The following is a 24,321-nucleotide window of genomic DNA, read 5'->3' as shown; positions in this document are numbered from 1 at the left end:
TGCCCTCTACATGGGGCTGCCTCTGTGCCGAACCCGGAAGCTGCAGCTGGTGCAGAACGCGGCGGCTAGGCTGCTATTGGGGCTCCCAAAATGGGAGCACATACAGCCAGGGCTGCGTGGACTGCACTGGCTGCCAGTTACATACTGGATTCGTTACAAAGTGCTGGTTATCACCTTTAAAGCCCTATATGGTCGAGGACCTGCCTACCTGAGGGACTGTCTTTCCCCATACGAACCCCAGAGAGCACTGAGGTCAGCAGGGAAGAACCTGCTGACTATCCCCGGGCCGAAGGAAGCAAAACTGCAGAGTACCCGTACCCGGGCTTTCTCCGTTGTAGCTCCACACCTATGGAACCAGCTCCTGCAAGACCATCCTCTTAGTCGGTGAAGCCTTCACTGACTAAAAGACCGAGAGACTGCTTAAATGATTCTTACCATATGCTGGAATAGCACCAAGATGTTAATTTAATTTTATTGTTTTTAGAATTTTAATTAAATTGTTAGCTATTGTTTAAATCATTGTATAACTCACTGTATTGACTGATGTTGTTAGCCGCCCTGAGCCTGCCTCGGCGGGGAGGGTGGGATATAAATAAAATGATTGATTGATTGACATAAAGCAACACCAGGAAGCTCTGCTGCCTTGGTAAGGTTGCTGCCACAGGGCTTGTTCTTCTCACTAGAAAACTTTCTGAGGCTGAGAGGAGGTGGGGGGGGGGCACTGCGGATTTGATAGCGGGCACCACCTGCAATGCCCCACTGCTGGCTATGACCCTACTCCTAACCTGTCTTTTTTGACTTGAGGGGTAGCCCTGCCAGCTTCACATATGTTTCCATTAATCTATGGAGTAGAAGTATTCACCATGGGGGATGGGTGTGCTCTGGACCCAAGGTGCAGAATCAAATAAAACACCCCTGCTGGTGGGTGTGCTCTGCACCTATCTGTTTCTGCCCTAGCTAGTGGGTGCCTCAGCTGAGTACCCACATCCATTACACCCTCCCTGCTGCCATGGGGGTACTTTGGGGGACTCCTGTTGAAAGCCTGGCGGTGTCCAGCTTTCCACCTGTCTTTTAATTACTGACTGCATGTTTCAGCCCTTGGTGAGGCGGTCACACATTGGAGTTTGGGTGTCGGGGGTAGACTCAGGGCTTCCAAGCTACCATGCGTACTTTCTTCTCAGGGCTTTGACCCACCCACCAGGTCCATGTCCTTCTCAGGGCTTACTGTCACCACCTCAGCATATGTCATTTTATGCTTTGAGGTTTGGTTGTCAGAGGTGGACTCAGGGCTTGGAGCCACCATGTCTATATACATCTCAGGGCTTGGCTCTACCACATCTACATACATTGCTGCTTGCTGGCTTGGGTCTAAGGTGGACTCAGGGCTGGGATAGCATCTGTACCTCTCACCTATCCAGCCGTGGGGCCCCACTACTCAACCACCCTGTGGAAACATTTCTGCACTCTGTCCGTCTGTTCTTTAAGAACCCTGAAAGCAGTCACTCACTCATCAACAAGATGGTTGCTGTGCATGGCCAACCCTTTTCAGGACTTGGAGCCACCACATCTACCTACATCTCAACGCTTTCAAGCCACTACATCAAGTTCCATCTCAGGGCTTTGACCTACCACATCAATTTACTTGTCAGAGTTTTGACCCACCATGTTAACTTCCTTCTCAGGGCTTCCAGCCATCACATCTATTTGCTTCCTGGCACCCTGGGCAGTAGTGACCATGTGATTTTGGAATTTACAGTCTTAGGGAAGGGAAAAGCTATATGTAGTCAGAATTATAGGTTGGACTTCAGAAGGGCAAACTTTGATAAACTTAGAACTATGCTGGGTAAAATCCCATGGTCAGAAATACTTAGGAAGAAGGGGGTTCAGGAGGGGTGGGAGTTTCTTAAAGTGAAATACTGAAAGCGCAATCACAGATGATTCCTATGAGAAGAAAAAATGGAAAAAGCCTAAAGAAGCCGAAGTGGCTTCATAAACAGCTCTCTAAAGACTTGAGAAATAAAAACGACTCCTTTAGGAATTGGAAGGAGGGCCTTATAACCAAGGATGAATATAAACAAATCACCAGTGCTTGTAGAGAAAAAGTTAGGAAAGCTAAAGCTCATAATGAGCTTAGGCTGGCCAAAGATGCTGAAAACAACAAAAAAGGGTTAAGAACATAAGAACATAAGAGAAGCCATGTTGGATCAGGCCAATGGCCCATCCAGTCCAACACTCTGAATCACACAGTGGCCAATTTTTTTTGTATATATATACACACACACACACACACTGTGGCTAATAGCCACTGATGGACCTTTTCTTATGTTCAGAGTAAGAAAAAGAGCAAGGACATGGTAGGCCCATTGCGGGGGCAAGAAAATGAAATTGTAACAGGTAATGAAGAGAGGGTGGAACTGCTCAATTCCTACTTTTCCTCAGTGTTCTCTTCTGAGGGAAATGGCGCTCAACATGGCAAAAAACAGAACATATAAGGAGGGTATGAAGTTCCAACCTAGGATCAGCATAGGGGTTGTACATAAACACCTATTTTCTTTAAATGAAACTAAGCCCTCAGGGACAGGTGAATTGCATCCAAGGGTTCTAAAAGAGCTTGCGGAATGTAATTTCTGAGCCTCTGGCTATTATTTTTGAGAATTCTTGGAGAACGGGAGAGGTGCCAGAAGATTGGAGGCAGGTGAATGTTGTCCCCATTTTCAAGAAGAGGAAAAAAAGAGGATCTGGGTAACTACCGACCCATCAGCTTGATGTCTATACCTGGAAAAGTTTTAGAACAAATCATCAGTCAGTCCTGGAACATTTAGAAAGGATGGCTGAGATTACTAAGAGCCAGCATGGGTTTCTCAAGAACAAGTCATGTCAGACTAACCTGATCTCTTTTTTTGATCGGAGGAATGCTGTAGACATCGTTTATCTTGCTTTCAGTAAGGCTGTTGATAAGGTTCCACATACTATCCTTGTTGACAAGATGGTAAAATGTGATTTGGATCCTATTATCGCTAGGTGGATCTGTAACTGGTTGACAGATCGCACCCAAAGAGTGTTTGTGAATGGTTCTTCATCCTCTTGGAGAAGAGTGACAAGTGGAGTGCCTCAAGGATCTGTCCTGGGACCTGTTTTGTTCAGCATCTTTATAAATGATTTTGATGAAGGAATAGAGGGAATGCTTACTAAATTTGCAGATGATACTAAATAGGGAGGGGTTGCAAACACAGAAGAAGACAGAAGCAGGATACAGGATGACCTTGACAGCCTGGAAAACTAGGCTAAAACCAATAAAATGAATTTTAACAGGGATAAATGTAAAGTTCTGTATTTAGGTAGGAAAAATCCAATGCATGGTTATAGGATAGGGGAGACTTGTCTTAGAAGTAGTATGTGCAAAAAGGATCTAGGGATCTTAGCGGATCATACGCTGAACATGAGTCAATAGTGTGATGCGGTGGCTAAAAAGGCAAATTCAATTTTGGGCTGTATCTACAGAAGTATAGTGTCCAGATCATGTGATGTGATGGTATCGCTTTACTCTGCTCTGGTAAGACCTCACCTGGAGTATTGTGTTCAGTTTTGGGCACCACATTTTAAGAAGGATATAGACAAACTGGAACGGGTCCAGAGGAGGGCAACGAAGATGGTGAGGGGTCTGGAAACCAAGTCCTATGAGAAAAGGTTGAAGGAGCTGGGGATGTTTAGCCTGGAGAGGAGGCGGCTGAGAGGTGATATGATCGCCATCTTCAAGTACTTGAAGGGCTGTCATCTAGAGGATGGTGTGGAATTGTTTTCTGTGGCCCTGGAAGGTAGGACCAGAACCAATGGGTTGAAATTAAATCAAAAGAGTTTCCGGCTCAACATTATGGATAGTGCCAGCTGAAGTGATAAAAATAACAGCTGAGACGGGTGAAGAAAAGTGGTTGTCATATAATCAACTATTAAAAATACAAAGTGGCAAAATAGAATTGAAAACTGCTGAAGAGCTGAATAATAAATATGATTGGTTTCAAATGCAACAAATAAAGAGTTTCAAATGCAACAAATAAAGAATTAAAACTGAAGGAATAAGAAAAGAGCAAACAGAAATGGAAAAAGTTGTGCTTGGAGACAACGAAAAATTAATTTCAAAATTATATAAATTACTTTTAAAATGGTCTATGGAAGATGAAGTAGTGAAATCTCAAATGATTAAGTGGGCAATTAATGTAAATAAAGAAATACAGATGGAAACTTGGGAATATTTGTGGAAGAACTCTACGAAGCTTTCGACGAGTCATAGTATTAAAGAGAACTGTTTTAAAATGATGTATAGATGGTATATGACTCCTAAGAAATTGGCAAAGATAAATAATAAGATGCCAGACAGATGTTGGAAATGTAAAAAACATGAAGGTTCTTTCTACCATATGTGGTGGACTTGTGAAAGAGCAAAAAAGTATTGGCAGATGATTCAACAAGAAATTTGTAGGATCTTGGGATATGAATTTAAGAAAGTTGTAGAGACTTTTCTGTTGGGATTACAAATGGAAAAATTTCCAAAAGAAGATAAAACTATAATTTGGTACTTGCTTTCAGCTGCTAGGACATTATATGCGCAGTTGTGGAAGCAAGAAAAAATACCAGAGAAATGGGATTGGATTGTAAAAGTTATGACATGGAGTGAAATGGACAAATTAACAAGAATTTTAAGAGACTATGATTTAGAAGTTTTTAAGATGGAGTGGAAAAAGTTCAGAAGATATGTAGAAAAAGAGTGGAAAATAAAAGGACATTGGACAATTTTTTTAAATAATGATTAAGTCTTAGAAAAAAGAAGAATATTAATTTATGTTTTTATTAGTTAAGGGTACCTTTAAATATTAGTACTTTAAGTAAATAACACCGGCGAGGGTCAAGAAACGGGGGGAGGGGTGGGTAGAAAGTAATATATGGGATAGATAAAAGAAGTTATTAATGATGCAAGAAATATAATTTGTTACCATATGTTACCAAATAAAATTGTTTTAACCCCAACATTAGGAAGAACTTCCTGACCGTTAGAGCCATTCCTCAGTGGAACAGGCTTCCTTGTGAGGTGGTGGGCTCTCCTTCCTTGGAGGTTTTTAAACAGAGGCTAGATGGCCATCTGACAGCAATGAAGATCCTGTCAGTTTAGGGGGAGGTGTTTGTGAGTTTCTTGCGTTGTGCAGGGGTTGAACTAGATGACCCTAGAAGTCCCTTCCAACTTTATGATTCTATGATTCTCAGGGCTTCAAGCCATCATGTCTAACTACTTCTCAGGACCTTTGAATCATCGCATCTACTTCCTTATCAGGGCTTTGAGCCACCATGTCTACATACATCTCAAAGCTTAGAGCTCCCATGTCTCCATATGTTGTTACTCGCTGACTGGGTTTAGGTCTCGGTCTCGGGTGGCATAGCCCTGGTTCTCCTGGGGTGGCAAAAATGCCTCCCCCCAGTTTCCACTGGAGAGATTTTGGGGTATTTTGATTCTATTTCTGCTTCTGTTCTGCTGCCCCCCCCCCTTTTTGCTGTTTTCCCCCCTATCCATTGGAAACAACAGATTATGGGGGCACCTTCTTTGAGGGGGGCATAACTCAGATCCTCTGAATCAAATACTCACCAAACCTGGAGGCCAGGTAGAAGGGAGTCATCCAGATGAGTTTTGCGTCTTTAGCATGCTGGGGGGCCTGTTCAATACACTCCTGAATCTCCTGAACCTGCACCTCATTTCACCAGAAATCACGCTCCTGGAGCACCTTCTTGGGGTGTACGTGTAACTTAGACCCTGTAAATCCAGTTCTCACCAAACATGATGGGCAGTTAGAGGAGAGTCAGATGGAGATCTGCTGCAAGTTTGGTGTCTCTAGCACACCGCGGGGTGGGGGGTGGGAGGAGTCTACGGCATCATGATTTTACTCAACTGGTTTGGTTTGTATGAACAAGTTTTTGCCCATGGCAGTCCATGGTTTGGTGCACCACAGTCCATGGGTGCACCACAAACCGTGAACCAAACTGCATTTTCCTGGGTTGTGCCTATCCCTAGTTATATCTACTAGCAATCATGTTGTGGTGTGAACTGGTTAGATAAAGATTGGCGTACTAATGTCTGGGGAAAAAAAAATAATTCAGCTGATTTTGATGGCACAATGGAACCTATGCATTCGATGTAATGCTTGAAATAGTGTTTCCATATTTCACCTGCTGAGAAATCTTCGTGTCTGCACTTTGGGCATCATATCGGAAGGTGTAGTTGGCTTGCCATTTGGCAGCCAAGAAATACATGCTGGAGTTGCTGTACTTAATCATTTTCCTTAAATAATAATAATAATAATAATAATAATAATAAATTTTTATTTGTATCCCGCCCTCCCCGCCTAGGCGGCTCAGGGTGGCTAACAACATTCCATACATTTACATCAATAGATAAAAACTTTAGATTTAACAATTAAAATTAAACATATAAAAACCAGTTAGTAGATTAAATACATAATTTAAGTTAGTTTGGATTTTTAAATTTATCTGGCAGTAGTAATGGTTAATTCCGTGACGCTGATTCTGCCAGTTTAAATGGTTCAATAGTAATGTAGATGGTGGATCCTTTATTCACAGCAATTCAGCAGTCGATGTCAATATACGCTTGTTTAAAAAGGACGGTCTTGCAGGCCCTGCGGAACTGGTCAAGGCCCCGCAGGGCCCGCACCTCCTCCGGAAGCTGATTCCACAGTGCAGGGGCCGCAACTGAAAAGGCCCGAGCTCTAGTTTTTTGGAGCTTGACCTCTCTAAAGAAATGTGAAATCCTCTCAGTCAGCTCACAAATGTATTTTACCCCTTATTCAGACAATGATAATTTCTTATGCCTTTTTATAAGGTTTATGAGAGATATTCTTTCATGGAGACATATTAACACCTGAGTAAGAACAACAAATACATTCAGTACAGTGATGCCATTCCTTGACTTAGGGCATATATATAGTGAGGGTATACTGGAAGTTATACTCTCTGAATTTACAATAGCATTTTATAAAGATGTTGATTGTAGAACAACATAAAGGATGAGATTACTCACATATAGCCTTTAAATTTATTAAGATCATTATTGGGTTTTTCACAAACAATGATGTTTTGGAATAATTCTGGGTCAAATTCAGCATTCTGAAAAACAAAGCAAAGGGGGAAAAAGCCATAATCAGTTCTTGTTATGCCAACACACCTGAAATGATTATATTATAAAGCGAAATAAACTGGTCTATATGCTTCTGTTTGGCAATCAGTTGAAGGTGGAATTGGGAAACCATTCATTTATAAAATGGAAATGGATCTGCACCAAGGCTGCAGTTACTATATGAAGTTAATCACTGATGCAACCCCTTTGGTTTGCTTTGGCATACAAATGAGTTCTGCTAGCATTTTAGAATAGGGCCAAGACTCCCAGGAGTCACTGTAAAACAGTGATACAATCATATGCGATACATATCAGTACTAAACAGTTACATCCTTCTAAACCTGTTGATTTCAATGGACTTTAGAAAAGGGTTAGATCTGCTTAGGACTGTGCTGCTACATCTCTTGATTGTAGGTACAGTTGACTGTCAACTTCTGCACAGTTCTCATTAACTCAACCTCTTTGAGATAAACCAAATAAGGCTTTTATTAATAGAGCTTCGTGTTCACAGTCAAGACTTCTTCTTGTTAGAACTCCCCCCTTAGGGTCGAGCATTACATTTATACTTCACTATGACTGTAAGCCATGTAATCATTAAGGCATGAAAAGAAAGGTACGAATTAGTTAGGCATAAATATAATTCAAGAAGTTCCCCCCCAGACAGGTACTCTCTTCCCATCAGTTCAAAACCTGCTTTCATGGGCAATGGAAGTTAGAATTTCTGGCTGGGTGGATAACAGATGACTTTCACAGCTGCACCAAGGAATGTCTCCCAGTCTCAGAGAGGCCTTTCTTTAGCCAGGGCAGAGAGAATACTTATAACATTATTTCAATGTTATAAGGGGGGGGGGGGTGGCCTGATTCGGCTCCCAGGCTGCATGTTTGACTCCCCTGGTTTAGACAGTGCAGTGCATCTCTCTCTCTCTCTCTCGGCTTGACTTTGCGAACGAAGATTTAAGAAGGGTGCAGTAGTCCACGTCTGCTGCAGGCTCGCTGGTGGCTGACAAGACCAATGCGGGACAGGCAGATCCGGCCACAGTGGCTGTAGGGAAAAGTCTGATTTGGGGTTGGAGCTGTAGCAGTGCGATTCTTCCTCAATCTCCTTTTGTCCTCAAGACCAGCTATGCGTGCGTTCTCAAAGGAAGAGACAGCCTGGTGGATGGTGTGCCTCCATGCTTTGCGATCTGAGGCTAGGTCAGACCACTGGTGATGGCTGATGCGACAGGTGCCAAGGGATTTCTTCAAGGAGTCCTTGTACCTCTTCTTTGGTGCCCCTCTATTTCGATGGCCGGTGGAAAGTTCGCCATACAGGGCAATCTTGGGAAGGCGGTGGTTTTCCATCCTAGAAATACGCCCTGCCCAGCGCAGCTGCGTCTTCAACAGCAGTGCTTCGATGCTTGTAACCTCCGCCCTCTTGAGGACTTCTGTGTTGGTCACAAAGTCACTCCAGTGGATGTTGAGGATGGTGCGAAGGCAGCGCTGATGAAAGCGCTCAAGGAGTCGCAGGTGATGACGGTATAAAACCCACGATTCGGAGCCGTAGATGAGGGTTGTCATCACAACCGCTTTGTAAACATTGATCTTTGTGCCTTTTTTCAGATGCTTGTTGCTCCACACTCTTTTGTGCAGTCGGCCAAAGGCACGGTTTGCCTTTGCCAGCCTGTTGTCAATCTCCTTGTCGATCTTGGCATCTGAGGAGATGATGCACCCCAGGTAGCTGAACTGCTGGACTGTCTTCAGAACTGATTCACCCACAGTGATGCAGGGAGGGTGATAATCTTCCTGGGGTGCAGGCTGGTGGAGAACTTCTGTCTTCTTCTGGCAGCCTCTGCAAAGCAGGAAGTAATATGCTGCAGAGCTGATACTGAGTGGGAGACGAGTGCAGCATCATCAGCAAATAGTAGCTTTCGGATGAATTTTTCCATTGTCTTGGAGTGAGCCTTTAGTTGCCTCAGGTTGAACAGGCTGCCATCGGTGCGATAGCGGATGTAGACACCATCGTCTTCATCTAGATCTACTGCGGCTCTTTGAAGCATCATGCTAAAGAAGAACGTAAAGAGAGTTGGCGCGAGAACGCAGCCTTGCTTTACACCTGTGCCTATTGGGAAGGGCTCCGAGAGGTCGTTGCAGTGTCTGACTTGGCCTCGCTGGTCTTCATGTAGCTGGATGATCATGCTGAGGAACCTTGGGGGACATCCTAAACGTTCCAAGATTTGCCACAGGCCTTTCCTGCTAACGGTATTGAAAGCTTTGGTAAGGTCGACAAAAGTCACATATAGACCCTTGTTCTGTTCCCTGCATTTCTCTTGGAGCTGCCTGAGAACAAATATCATGGCGGTGGTGCTCCTGTTAGCTCTGAAGCCGCACTGGCTCTCTGGGAGGAGTTCTTCTGCAATGGTGGGCACCAGTCTGTTCAGGAGTATTCTAGCAAGGATTTTGCCTGCGATGGAGAGCAGGGTTATCCCCCGGTAGTTGGAGCAGTCTGACTTTTCTCCTTTGTTCTTGTGTAGAGTGATGATGATTGCATCGCGAAAGTCCTGTGGTAGTTTGCCTTGTTCCCAGCAGGTGACAAGTACTTTGTGAAGTGTGCTATGTAGTACTGTGTCCTCATGCTTCCAGATCTCTGGTGGGATTCCATCAACTCCCGCTGCCTTGCCACTTTTCAGTTGCTTGATGGCTTTAACAGTCTCTTCTAGGGTGGGGATCTCATCCAACTCTGTTTTCACTGGTTGATATAGATGCCAAAGAAAATAGCATGCACTGGGACATTGAATCTGTGGAGTGTTCTTGCTGCCATATTCAGCAGCGGAGTGTTTTCCTGTCATATTCAGCTTTGAGACCCAGCCACAGCGAATGAAGGGAAACTCCATATTCTGAGCAGGGTTGCCAAGTCCCCAGCTTCCCGCAGCGGGGGACTCTCTCTCACATGCGGAAGTGACAGCATCAAAATGGTGGTGCCCATGTGGGCTGCTCTAGGCTTACATCATTCTCCTCTCTAGGCTTACATCATTCTCCATAGAGTTTTTACCTCCCAAATAGCTAGAGTGCCCAGGGAAACCATATTGTTTTCCTGGAAATGCCTAGAGTGGCCCCGCATGGGTGCCACCATTTTTATGATGTCACTTCTAGGTGACATCATTGCACCAGTGACATTGGGGGAGGTTCCCCCCCGTCGGCCCAATGTGGGCCGGCGGGTTGGGAACCTCCTGGGCAGGAGAACCCCCACCCAGACCTGGGGAATTGGCAGCCCTAATTCTGAGGCAGCAAGGAGGAAAAGGCCATCATCGTTCATCCACATGAGCAGGAGATTTGGAAGCTCTTGGGAAGCATTTATATTCCTTTTGTGCTCTTGATGATGCCATTTCCAAATTTCAGAACTGGGCTTGGGAAAGGCCAAGCTCCTTTCATTATATTAAAAAGAACCAAGTTTGGTTTGCTGAGCCCAATTCTTTATCATGCCGCAGGGACCGGGTGGAGAGAGTTTGCCCATTTCTACATCTCCTATGCACCCTTCTTAAATCTTCATTCGCGAAGTCAAGCCGAGAGAGAGAGACATCTCCTATAACTTGATACAGCTTTGGTGCAAGGCTCTTTCCTTTACATCAGTTATGAATTCACGCTCACATATATTATTAAGACAGGCTTGCCCACTCTGTGGCCTTATAGCACAAATAGAATAAAGGGGATTCAGTGTACGCCAAAATATCCCTAAGCACTGAAAAACAAGACCATCAAATACTCAATAACTCTCAAACTTTATCCAAATTTATCACCATATGGTCATAGATATATCATGTAAAAATATTCACTAATTTTATAATTCTTCTAAATATAGAATTTATAATATCCATGGTCAAAGATAAGACATTGGTGTGGAAAAAAGACTCTCTTTGAGATCATGATTATGGGTTTCTAGTGCTACTTTGTAACTTGTATCTTGTGGTTTGCCCTCATATCATTAGTGTTTAGTTACATATAGTAAGGGTTGTGAAGGGCTTCCACACTGATGCCTTGTCTTTGACCATGGATATTATAAAGTCTATATTTAGAGGAATTATAAAATTACTGAATGTGGTTACATGATATGATTATATTGCTTTGTGACCCAGCAAGCTGAACACAACCAATCACCCATGGATGTCAGTTCACCAGGAGCCCAATAATCTATCTACGTTGTTGTCTTGAGAATGCAGTGGCAGGAGAGTGCATTTCAAGCACCTGGCAAGCCCAGTAAATGGCTGCCAGGTTGCATTTGGCTGAATAGTTGACATCTTGGGCTGACCTGGATTCAGGCATGTTTGCTCCTGTAGTTATTTACCATGCAGTGTATGATTAATGTCTGTTCAAATTCAGTGTGTGCCAATATTTTCTACTGAATGTTAACCATCTCCCACCATGTTTCTCTGTCTCAGCAACAAAAGGCTTGATTGGAGCTGGTTATGAGCATCTCTTTAGAATACTGTTATGTGGTCAGTTATGTGTAACCCTCAGTCACCTTTGATCTTGTAACCTGAGTTAATGTTATGGTATCTGGGTTGGGTTAATGGTCTCATGCAAGCCAACTAAAGCACAGGTTGCAGAGAGGAACATATGTAGAAGAAGTTATCTTGCTAAAGAGCCCCTTCCAGCTGGGCAATTCTGTGGTTCTTGTCTGTGCATAAGCAAGAAGAGAGGAAAGGCAGGCTGTGTAAGGCAGCTCCCAGGCCTACCTGATTAGAGAATCCTTTTACCACTTGTCGTTGTTTAAGATTGGTTTCCCCATCGAGACTTGCTGTTTCCAAATGACAGATCCCATTCTGATCAGAGGAGTGGAGCAGCAGGATGTCAGCAGGGATTATCTCATTACACTGCAGCTGTACAAAGTCTCCCACGCGTACATCTTTCCAACACTTTTCAATGTAGGTCTTTTTGCTTCTGTTAAGAGAAAAGGTAATACTACTGTATACTCTCATAGAAACCCCAAATGGCTCCTGGTTTCCCAGTTTCCAAAATGGGAAACTGGTTTAAGCCGAATGCTTTGTTTACTTATTTATCATACCCAGCACCTTCCCTTCCTCCAAGGATCTCAGGGCAGTTGCATGTGGGGATTTTGTAAATAATCCCTACAATCAAGGTACGAACTACTCTTAAATTGAGAGATAGTGGCTGGCCCAAGGCCACTGAATGACTTTTCATGGATGAATGAAGATTTGAACATAAAACTCCCTGGTCAGACAGATGATATTAATTACACTGCCCTGGATACATAGACTAAGGGTGGATTGGAGTGTGAAGGGCTTGTATGGGACCTCTCTAAGGTTGCCAGCCTCTGGACAGGCTAGACATGCCCTGCACTTATAGTGCCTTGTTGATGTAGTGGGCTTCAATAAGGAGCTACTAAAATCACTGTTCATTCTCCCTACAGATCAAGGAATTTGTTTACCTAAAGACTTCAGCTAGGTTTCCATTGACAGGCTATGCCACCTGCAGCTCTAAAATAAACAGATTAAAAAATACATGTCATAATCTGCCTTTTTGGGCTGCTGTATGTCAGGAGCATTATGAGACCAGTTAAATCCAGGATCTTGGAACACTTCTCCCAAATAAAAAATAAAGATCCTGATGCATCCCTGGTAGGACTTTATTACTTTCCAACATGACCCAGATTTACTTAGATTTTTGTCATCTTCAAATACGTACATTGGGCTTTCAGTTTTGCAGATGTAACTTTTTGTTGCAGCAGGGAGCAAAATGGATCTTCAGATTAAATACTATGGCACCAAATGGATTAAATCGGGATTGGGACCTTTCATGTCTCGTATGAACTGTTGGGATTGACACATTTGATTTAAATGGACTTGTCTCTTTAAAAGAACACTGTAGAATTGTTATTACAAACACTTGGAGGTCCTGTATCTTATTAATTCATGTCTACCAAGCAATTCACACAATTGTAAAATCTGTTTGGGAGGGTACAGCATGTTTTTAAGTGTTTTATGATGGAGGATCACATTTGAATGATTAAGGTTTGTGAATTCCAGTTTCCTCCAGTATTTAAATTGTTATTTGAATTCTTTGTTGATATTCTTTTGTATTCTTATGTAGAGTTTGGTTCCAACTTGGACAAAGCTATCACAAAACAAGGTTTATACCAGTTTCTGCATTAGCTGGAACTATACCCTATCTGCAATTGGAATTACAGAATTGAAACTATTGCGCTTGCAGTTGGAATTATTGACTGGAACTACATTGCACTTGCAGCTGGAATTATCCAGTGGTTGCAGTTATTGGGACTACATTGGATCTCCAGGAATATGTTGTACCCATTAGTATTTTCCAAAAGGAATTGTTCTCCAATGGACATTTTGTATTGGGTACTCTGCTCCAGTTGTGAGACCAACAAACTGTGCTTGAATATTTCACCTTCAAGTTTGCCTTCTTTGTACATTTTTTGTATATATGCGTAAGTATTTATTGTGGTTAAATAGATATGAATATATTTGGAAATTAATTTTGACAACCTGGAGGTTGGTCATCCTAGGCCCCTCATGCTTTTGTGACCCAAGTATCATTACATTGATGCCAGAGGTACCACAAGCACAGCAGCTGATATGGGAGCTGACCAGGGTGCAGACGTTCTGCAGTTACCATCAGTTGCAGTAATTGCTTGCCAAAACTAAAGCAAGTCTTTTTCTGCATTCACCGCCCATTAGCAGGAGTAGAAAAGTGTAAAAGTCCAGTAGCACCTTAAAGACTAACAAAATTTGTGGTAGGGTATGAGCTTTTGTGAATCATTGCTCACTTCACTTCAATAGAGAAGTGGGCAGAGGCTCATGAAAGCTCATACCCTACCACAAATTTTGTTAGTCTTTAAGGTGCTGCTGGACTCTTAGAGCGTTTTTGCACTGACCTTAATCGGGAGCGACGTCCCTCTTCCCCGCGCAGCGTCTGCGCGGATTTCGCACTAATTGCTCCGCAGAACCCGGAAGAGCTGCAAAGTCCCGCAGCTTTTGCGTCGCAAATGTAAACTGGCCAAAAACCAGTTTACATTTGCGACGCAAAAGCCGCAGGACTTTGCGGCTCTTCCGGGTTCTGCGGAGCAATTAGTGCGAAATCCGCGCAGACGCTGCGCGGTGAAGAGGGACGTCGCTCCCGATTAAGGTCAGTGCGAAAACGCTCTTACTCTTTTCTACTGCTACGGACAGATTAACATGGGTACCCATCTTGATCTATCACATGAGCAGGAGTGCACTAAAGGGTACATATAATAAGGAGAGATCTCATGGGGCAGGGCCAGAATATCACAGGGCTGAAGCAGATCAGTAAAAACACCACATGATTTGCTGACTAATTATATTTCTGACTGCCAAGGGGAGACCAAACATTTGAATGTCCCTGGTACTTTCTACACATACAAAGTGAGCGTATGAGGAAGAATGTTTCAGGCTAGTCTTTTCACTAACAGACCAGTGTTATATGAGTAAGGAGAAGGGCAGGGTGTTTTTCTTTAATGCAGATGAGCACTCACTTGTCCATCTACATCCTGCTATGAGGCAATGGATGGTTGCAAACATGGATGCAATCAGTTACACCTGATATCCATACCCTGATAGACACCAATGAGAGGCCTGCAGGATTTGACTTGCCACATAAAATATGGCAGACAGCTAATAGAATATGAACAGGCTTTGGCAGTTGTGCAGACCTGTTGTTTAAATGGGGCAAAATACCAAGGCCTAAATGCAATTGCGGTGCAGGCTGCCAAACAATTTTTCCATGTGTCACAGGAATGTGAGCATCACGCTTTCCGGGGTGATGTGACGGAGGTCTTTGAACTTTCCCCAGCTGTGATTGAGTGGATTGAAAAATTAGATATTAGTATTTAGAAGAAGAAGAAGATATTGGATTTATATCCTGCCCTCCACTCCGAAGAGTCTCAGAGCGGCTCACAATCTCCTTTACCTTCCTCCCCCACAACAGACACCCTGTGAGGTGGGTGGGGCTGGAGAGGGCTCTCACAGCAGCTGCCCTTTCAAGGACAACCTCTGCCAGAGCTATGGCTGACCCAAGGCCATGCCAGCAGGTGCAAGTGGAGGAGTGGGGAATCAAACCCGGTTCTCCCAGATAAGAGTCCACACTCTTAACCACTACACCAAACTGGGGGATAGGTTGCCCAATCGGTCTGCATACCTGCTGTATCACCTTGGTTACATATTATACATTATTATATACTTCCTGTGTGTACTTCCGCCATATGATAAATGATAATCCTGCTATCAGTTGATATGAAGATGATCTATCTAACCCAGTACTATCTACTCTAACTGGCAGCAGCTCTCCACCATCTAAGGCTGAAATCCTTCCCCATGCCAGGGACTGGCTCAGCCACTTAGATGATTGCCTATGACAGTTAGAAACCAAACAGTTAGAAGACTGCAGACAACCCCAGGAGTCCCGGATTCAAGGCAAAGAGGGAGCCAAACCAGTATTTCTCCTACGCATGCCTACCATGCCGACTCAGAAATAAATTCCACTGTGTTCAATGGGGTTTACTCCCAGGTAAGTTTACTTAAGATCGCAGTCCTTGGAAGAAGCTGGCTGATGTTTCATTATGTCTGTATATGTATGTCGAATGGGAGGACCAAAGTAATACTTCACCTAGGGCATCAAAAACTTTGGTTGGCTCTGCCCATACCTGCTACCTTTTAGTGCGAGTTGCCAAGGACTGAACCTGACTGTGATCTACCACTGAGTTAGGGCAAACCTCAAAAAATTACAGATTTGTGCAGACTCAAAAGGATTCCCACTAGGGTTGCCAGCAGCATCAGGCTTCCTGCTGGGAGGAACGGTGGGTGGAGACAGGTGGGCCAGTGTTGCACTGATCCATGATGTCACTTCCAGTGTGGTGTGGTGGTGAAGATCAGCAGACTCTAATCTGGAGAACTGTGTTTGATTCCCCACTCCTTCAGATGAAGCCGGCTGGGTGACCTTGGGCCAGTGACAGTTCTCTCAGAGTTCTCTCAGCCCCTTCTGCCTCACAATGTGTCTGTTGTGGAGAGAGGAAGGGAAGGTGACTGGATGTCAGGACAATGTCCTACCATGTCTTATTGCAGCTTCAGTCTCATATATCCACATGTCAACCTGTATGCTGTAAAGGGGAAGGGAGTGATGCTCTTTTGCTCTGTAGTGTAGACCTAGCGTAGACCTGGTGCTCTACAGCCGTTGAAGTTATCTAGTTGTCATGGTGACAGGGAGCTAGCACCTGGAAAAGTAGTCTCCCTCCCATGGCCAAGGGATGTGAAAGGCCTTGAAGGTGGGAAGGGAAAGGAATGTGGTGCCTTTTGGTGATATACAACATGTTGTGTGAAAGGTGGGAGGGGTGGGGGAGCCAAAAGTGCCCATGAAATTTGACTATTTTATTTCTGTCTGTAACCTTAGCTTTATTCCTAGCGAGCAAGGTTTGTATCAAAAGTAATAAACTCTACCTATATTTTCATAAGAGAGAGTTTGCTTGGTTGATACCTGGCCAATCCTCACACTGTAAGTTGCTCTGAGCTTCCTTTGGGTACTGATGAGTGGGGTATAAAAGCCAACTCTTCTTCTTCTTCCAGTGCAAAACCAGAAGTGGCATCATGATGTTAGAATTGCACTCTAAGATTCACCCAGAACTCTACAGTGTAACTTCTAGTTTTACACTGGAAATGACCTGCCCCCACCTATTTCTCCCCTACTAGCTTTTGAAGTGGTGGCAAGGAATGAGTATAATTGGCTAGAGGTTTCCTGTTGGGCTCCATGTCTGCCAATCAAACCACTCAATGGAAAAACGGAGTTCTCTTTTATCATGGCAAAAAGCTATCATGCCTCTCATCACTAAGTCATGTCTAATTCCTAGAAGCTTCTTGGGTTTAAGGGATCAAATTGAATTTTTTTTAATTTCACATCTTCTTTAAAAGGACATCTACATTGATGAAATCTTTTCTTAAGATTTCACTCTGCATTCCCATTCTTAGCCACAGTCTCTGACCCTAAACTGGGAATTTATTGCAGGAAGTAATTGAAAGGGATAGTGGTAGATGTAGTAACTGACTGTAGTTCTCACGTCCACTGAAAAGCAGTAGATTGCATGGATCAATATCCTCACCAGCAACATCACGGATAGAAAACAAAGTATATATTTGTTAGGGAAACAAACCTATGAGGAGGTACTGTAAACACTTTAAAAGACAGTATTTAAAAGGCTCAGGTGACCTTGATAAATTGGAGAGTTACGCTACAATCGATACAAAGAAGACAGATGTAATGCTTCACACCAAGGGAAGAAAAATGGATCTACTCTGCTCAGCATTTTAAAGTCAGGCACAGAATAAAAACAATGAAGAGTTTTAAGTGGGTAAAGTTAGCACATCCTGGATTAGATGAAGTCTGCACACTGTTTTGAATCTATATTTTAATAAGGATTTTGGCTCCTATAATATAGTGGGTTCAATGCAAGGAGGAGACGCGGTGGCAGTGATCAAAGCTCTCTTTATTTATTTATTTATTTTTATTTATTTGTGATTTATATCCCGCCCTTCCCACCAAGGTGGCTCAGGGCGGCTTACAACAAATAAATCAGACATAAAATTTAAATTAGGTATTTAAGACATTTAAGCATTTAAAACATTTAAGCATTACGGCAGTATGCATAACAAGAATCTGATGGAACTACACTTAGTTTCCTATGCCAGTTAGGTGTACGCCAGCAGGAAGAGGGTTGTCTTACAGGCCCTGCGGAACTGAGTAAGGTCCCGCAGGGCCCTCACCTCCTCCGGCAGCGGGTTCCACCATGAAGGGGCCATGACAGAGAAGGCCCTGTCCCTAGTAGGTTTTAAGCGGGCTTCTTTTGGCCCAGGGATAACGAGAAGATTTTGGGTTCCCGATCTCAGTACTCTCTGGGGAACATGTGGGGAGAGACGGTTCTTGGATCATTTAAACGTGCAGGGGGTCTGTGATTGGAGCCGGGCAGCAGGGATTTGGATCCTACTGTCCATTGTTCCCTAGTCCCCAAGCTAAGACCTAAAGGCTCCAATGAGCCAGGCAGGAACATGGTTAGTAGCAACATTAGTCCACATACACAACATCTCCTATCCCATGAAGTGTGACTCCTGTGTAGCCATAAGTTTATGCCATTGTGTATACCAAGAACTTTTTAGTCTTTGTCACAGGTAACTTTCTCCCAAGTGTAACTAAGGGCATCTTTAAATATGGGTACCAAAGATATTTTTCTCTATAAGGTGTTCTCTGCCTGACAAATGCACCTTTGCTCTTAGCAGAGAGAGATGATATTACTAGACTCAGTAATGCCTTGAAGCTAGTGAATTTGGAGTCTCCTTTCTCTGGTGGCCTACTCTGGGAAGATCATCTAGGCCTATAGAAGCCCATTGAAATGTCAGCAAATATTACAAAAATACTGCCCCTATGGTTGCCAGCCTCCAGGTGGCCTTGGAGATCCCCCGAAATTACAAGTTCCCATGGACAAAATGACTGTATTGGAGGGTGGAGTGTACAGCATTATACCCCAATGAGATCCTTCCCCTCCCCAAACTACATCCTCTCCAGGCTCCACTCCTAAATCTCCAGGAATTTCCTAAACCAGCATGCAACCCTAACTTGAAGATATCCTGAAGATATTTTGTCTTCAAGACCCTATCTTGAGGGGGTGATGGGATGGAGACGGCTCTAGTTGGCCTCACAGACTAATTTTGCAGATTGAGGCAGGTTGGAGCTGCTGAAGTTGCTTATCCTCACAGCAGCATTTGACCACAATCACAACCACAACCACAATCTTTTGACCCACCACCTCACCCATGTAGGAGTTTGTGGGACTGTCCTAAAGTGGTTTTCCTTGTTTCCCCATAGTAAAGCAGAGGGATGGGGCTGGGGGAGAGGGGTGCCTCAGGGGGCTATCCTCTCTCCAATGTTAACATCTGTATGTTCTCCCTTGCTCAGCTGGCACAGAGATTTGGGCTGGGCTGTCATCAATATGCTGATGACACCCAGCTTTATCTGTTGATGGGTGGCCAGTCAAATGCTGTCCTAGTTAATTTGGCTGAGGGACTGGAGGCTGTGGTGGAATGGCTAAAGCAGAGCCAGTTGAGACTGAATCCCTCAAAGATAGAGGTTCTGTGGCTGGGTTGAAGAGATGCTGGAGTGGGGTGCCAATTCCCATCTCTTGAGGGCATGCCATTAAAACTGGCACCTACTGTTCAGAGCTTAGGGATGATCCTGGATGCCTCCCTGACTATAGAGACCCAGGTCACCCACATTGCCGTGCTGGCATTTCACCAACTGTGCCAAGATAGGCAACTGGCCCCCTCCCTGTTCAGCTCTGATCTAGCCTCTGTGAATCCATGCAACAGACATCTCCAGACTGGATTGCTGCAACATGTTGTATGTGGTCCTACCCTTGAGGCTGACCCAGAAACTCCAGTTGGTTCAGAGCCTGCTCACATGGCTCACATCTCTCCAGTGCTGCAAGAGCTGCATTGGCTTTCAGTGGACTACCAGATCAAGTTCAAGGTATTGGTGTTGACCTCTAAGGCCCTTAATGGCCAGATACCTATGTACCTTCAGGACTGCCTCTTCTGGTATACCCCTAGGAGAGTCTTGCACTCTGGTGATCAACATCTGGTGGTCCCTAGCCCAAGAGATATCCACATGTCCTTGACCAAGGCCAGGGCCTTTTTCACTCTGGCCCTCACTTGGTGGAACTCTCTGCCAAATTCCACCCAGGCCTTGTACGATTTACTATGTTTTTGCAGGGCTTGTAAGGCTGAAATGTTCCACCAGGCATTTGGTTGAGGGCAGCTATGGTCAATTTGGCCCCACCACTCCCCCCCCCCCAAGATAGTGCTGCAAGATGGTGGCATTACTGGGATTTTGATGCCATCTGCTTTTTTAGAATCGAATGCTTTTTATGTTGGCTTATTTTATTTATTTATTTATATTAAGATTTATACCCCGCCCTTCTCACCTAGGTGTCTCAGGGCGGCTTACAACACAATAATTAAAACAATTTCAGTTTAAACAATTAAAATACCATTAAACCATAATTTAGTAAAAACAAGATAGAATAAAAACCGGCGGCCTATAGATACATTTTTTCATCCAGGATATTTTACATTGTCAGTTAATATCATAGGCCTGCCGGAAGAGGACTGTCTTACAGGCCCTGCGGAATTGCCCTAGATCCCGCAGGGCCCGCACCTCTTCCGGCAGCTGGTTCCACCAATAAGGTGCCGTTATTGAGTAGGCCCGATCCCTGGTGGATTTTAGGCGGGCCTCCTTTGGCCCGGGGACTACCAACAGGTTTTGTGAACCTGAACGTAGTACTCTCTGGGGAACGTGTGGGAAGAGACGGTCCCTAAGGTAGGCAGGTCCTAGGCCATATAGGGCTTTCATCATTGCGTGTGTGTACCTGATGTAAACCTCCCTGAAGCCGATCATCGGGAGGGGAGGTCAAAAAGCTAATGAAATAATAATTAAAATAATAATAATCTTTCCCCAGCTGTTTGGTTGGAACCCATGGGGTTTGTACCTCAAGTGTAACATAAAAGCAGGTCTTTGCGTGGTTCCAGATATTGCAGGACATAAAAATTTAGAATGGAGAGAGCCTGATCTTGACTCTACATCCCTACATAAAGCGTTTTGTCATGAAACACAAAACTAAAGAATGAAATAAGATACATGCCAACGTTTCTAAAATGGAAGCGGCAATTCTCCATGCTGGAGTGTCCCTGATCGAACGTGTGTAGTGATAGCTCCTGTTAATGGTCTGCATCTCTCATTATGAACTTCTTCCAACCTACTACCCCCTTTACAAGAAAGAGGCATTGGAACCTCTGGATTCCTATTAGGGTTGCCATGAAACATAGAATCATGAGTTGGAAGGGAACTCCAGGGTCATCTAGTCCAAACCCCTGCACAACGCAGGAAATTTACAAATACCGCCCCCCTCTAAATTCACAGGATCTGCATTGCTGTCAGATGACCATCTAACCTCTGTTTAAAAACCTCCAAGGAAGGAGAGGCCACCACCTCACAAGGAAGCCTGTTCCACTGAGGAACCACTCTGTCAGGAAGTTCTTCCTAAAGTTGAGCCGGAAACCCTTTTGATTTAATTTCAACCCACTGGTTCTGCTCCTACCTTCTAGAGCCACAGAAAACAATTCTGTACCATCCTCTGTATGACAGCCCTTCAAGTACTTGAAGATAGTGATCATATAACCTCTCAGCCACCTCCTCTCCAGGCTAAACATGCCCAGCTCCTTCAGCCTTTCCTCATAGGACTTGGTCTCCAGACCCCTCACCAACTTCGTTGCCCTCTTCTGGACCCGTTCCAGCTTGTCTATATCCTTCTTAAAATGTGGTGCCCAAAACTGAACACAATACTCCAGGTGAGGTCTTACCAGAGCAGAGTAAAGCGACACCATCTCTTCATGTGATCTGGACACCATACTTCTGTTAATACAGCCCAATATTGCATTTGCCTTTTTAGCCACCACATCACACTGTTGACTCATGTTCAGCATATGGTCCACTAAGACCCCTAGATCCTTTATGCACGTACTATTGCCCAGACACGTTTCCTCTATCCTATAGCTATGCATTGGATTTTTCTTACCTAAATGCAGAACTTTACATATATCCCTGTTAAAATTCATTTTATTGGTTTTAGCCCAGTTTTCCAGCCTGTCAAAATTATCCTGGATCCTATTTCTCTCTTCTACTGTATTTGCAACCCCTCCCAATTTAGTATCACCTGCAAATTTAATAAGCATTCCCTCTATTCCTTCATCAAAATAATTTATAAAGATGCTCAACAAAACAGGTCCCAGGACAGATCCTTGAAGCACTCCACTTGTCACTCCTCTCCAAGAGGATGAAGAACCATTCATAAACACTCTTTGGGTGCGACCTGTCAACCGGTTACAGATCCACCTAACGGTAATAGGATCCAAACCTCATTTTACCAACTTGTCAACAAGGATAGTATGTGGAACCTTATCAACAGCCTTACTGAAATCAAGATAAACGATGTCTACAGCATTCCTCTGATCTAGCAAGGTAGTCACTTTCTCAAAAAAAGAGATCAGGTTAGCCTGACATGACTTGTTCTTGAGAAACCCATGCTAGCTCTTAGTAATCTCAGCCATCCTTTCTAAATGTCCCAGGATTGACTGATGATTTGTTCTAAAACTTTTCCAGGAATAGACATCAAGCTGATGGGTCGGCAGTTACTCAGATCCTCCTTTTCCCCCTTCTTGAAGATGGGGACATTTGCCCGCCTCCAGTCTTCTGATACCTCACCTGTTCTCTCAAGAATTCTCAAAAATAAAGAGGCTCAGAAATTACCTCTGCAAGCTTTTAGTATCCTTGGATGCAGTTCATCTGACCCTGAGGACTTGGTTTCATTTAAAGAAACTAGGTGTTTATGTACTACCCCCAGGGTTTTTTGGTAGGGAAAAAAATCCAGCAGGAACTCATTTGCATATTAGGCCACACCCCTGACATCACTATTGCTTCACACTGTTTTTGGAGAAAAGGCCCATCAGGGACTCATTTGCATACTAGGCCACACCCCCTGACACCAAGCCAGACGGAACTGCGTTCCTGTGCGTTCCTGCTCAAAAAAAGCCCTGACTACCTCTATGCTGATCCTAGGTTGGAACGCCATACCCTCATTATATGTTCTGTTTTTGCCATGTTGAGCACTTTTTCCCTCAGAAGGGAAGACTGAGGAAAAATAGGAATTGAGCAGTTCCGTCCTCTCTTCATCACCTGTTACAATTTCAGTTTCCTGCCCTTGTAACGGGCCTACTTTGTCATTGGTCTTTTTTTTTTTTACTCTGAACATAAGAAAGGAACCCTTTTTTGTTGTTTTTAGCATCTTTGGCTAGGCTAAGCTCATACTGAACTTTAGCTTTCCTAACTCTTTCTCTACAAGAACTGGTGATCTGTTTATATTCATCCTTGGTTATAAGGTCATCCTTCCATTTCCTAAATGAGTCTTTTTTATTTCTCAAGTCTTTAGAGAGCTGTTTATGGAGTCATCTAGGAATCATCCGTGATTGTACTTTCAATATTTCGCTTTTAAGAAACACCCACCCCTCTTGAGCCCACTTCCCCTTAATTATTTGTGACCATGGGATTTTACCCAGCATAGTTCTAAGTTTGTCGAAGTTTGCCTTTCTGAAGTCCAACCTATACGTCTGACTACATACAGCTTTTCCCTTCCCTAAATTCCAAAATCACATGGTCACTACTGCTGAGGGTGCCCACGATTTCCACCTCATCAACCAATTCTTCCAACTCCAGTCTGTCAGCGTAGGGTTCATGGACGCTCCAACAATGGACAGACTCTTTTCATTTGAAAATTAAGTTTCATTTATTGGATACATACATGTTACTGCTACGAGAGTTCTTTGAAAGTGATGAGGTACACACACACTAGTTGGCCTTTATGGCCCAGGATCAAAGCTAGGGGGGTTAAATCGTTCTCACAATACAGTTGCATTCTACTTCTAAGAGGTGCGAGGTTCACACACTGATATCTTGCATAACTAGCCGCGTCCGTTCCCTCTACCCCACAGGCGGCCTTGCAGCGGCTGAGAGCCGGCCACATAGTTTGCACTTCAAACACCTTTACAGCTCTTGGCGCCAAGCTCCTCTTCCCCCCCCCCACTCCTCCTGCTTTCACAGCTAAATTATAGTTCCAGTTCACAGGGTTAGTAAAGCAATACATCAGTTTAGGCATTCTGGTTAGTGTCAATTTGAACACAAGCTGACACAGTCTTCTATGTCCAACTCAAGAAATATCTGGGGACTTTGGGAGTGGAGCCAGGAGAACTCCAAAGGGAGTCCTGGCAATCAGATTTAAAGGGACACCTTTAAAATGCCTTCCCTCCATTTGGAAATAATGAAGGATGGGGCACTTCTTCTGGGGTTCATAAAATTGCTGAAAATTTGGTGCCTCTACATAAAAAAACCCCAGCCTCCCTAGAGCCCCAGATACCCATGGATCAATTCTCCATGATACCCTATGGAAATCAGTCTCCATAGGGAATAATGGAGTGCCCAACAGACATTTCCCTCCCCCATATTGACCATAATGCCCCCACAATATAATG

General features: G+C 43.9%; 1 protein-coding gene across 1 annotated transcript in view; it reads right to left on the bottom strand.

The window, feature by feature from the left end:
- Positions 1-24,321, bottom strand: part of ATP10B (ATPase phospholipid transporting 10B (putative)) — a 115,066-nt gene that overhangs the window by 77,006 nt on the left and 13,739 nt on the right. The window contains exons 2-3 of the mRNA XM_060240639.1: positions 11,884-12,088; positions 7,079-7,164 (exon numbers count right to left, since the gene is read on the bottom strand). Of these exons, the coding sequence (XP_060096622.1) occupies positions 7,079-7,164; positions 11,884-12,088 (291 nt within the window). The remainder of the gene's footprint in view (positions 1-7,078; positions 7,165-11,883; positions 12,089-24,321) is intronic.

This window comes from Heteronotia binoei, chromosome 5, assembly GCF_032191835.1.
Source record: "Heteronotia binoei isolate CCM8104 ecotype False Entrance Well chromosome 5, APGP_CSIRO_Hbin_v1, whole genome shotgun sequence".
Lineage (NCBI taxonomy): Eukaryota > Metazoa > Chordata > Lepidosauria > Squamata > Gekkonidae > Heteronotia > Heteronotia binoei.
This window is presented reverse-complemented; position numbering and strand designations above follow the sequence as displayed.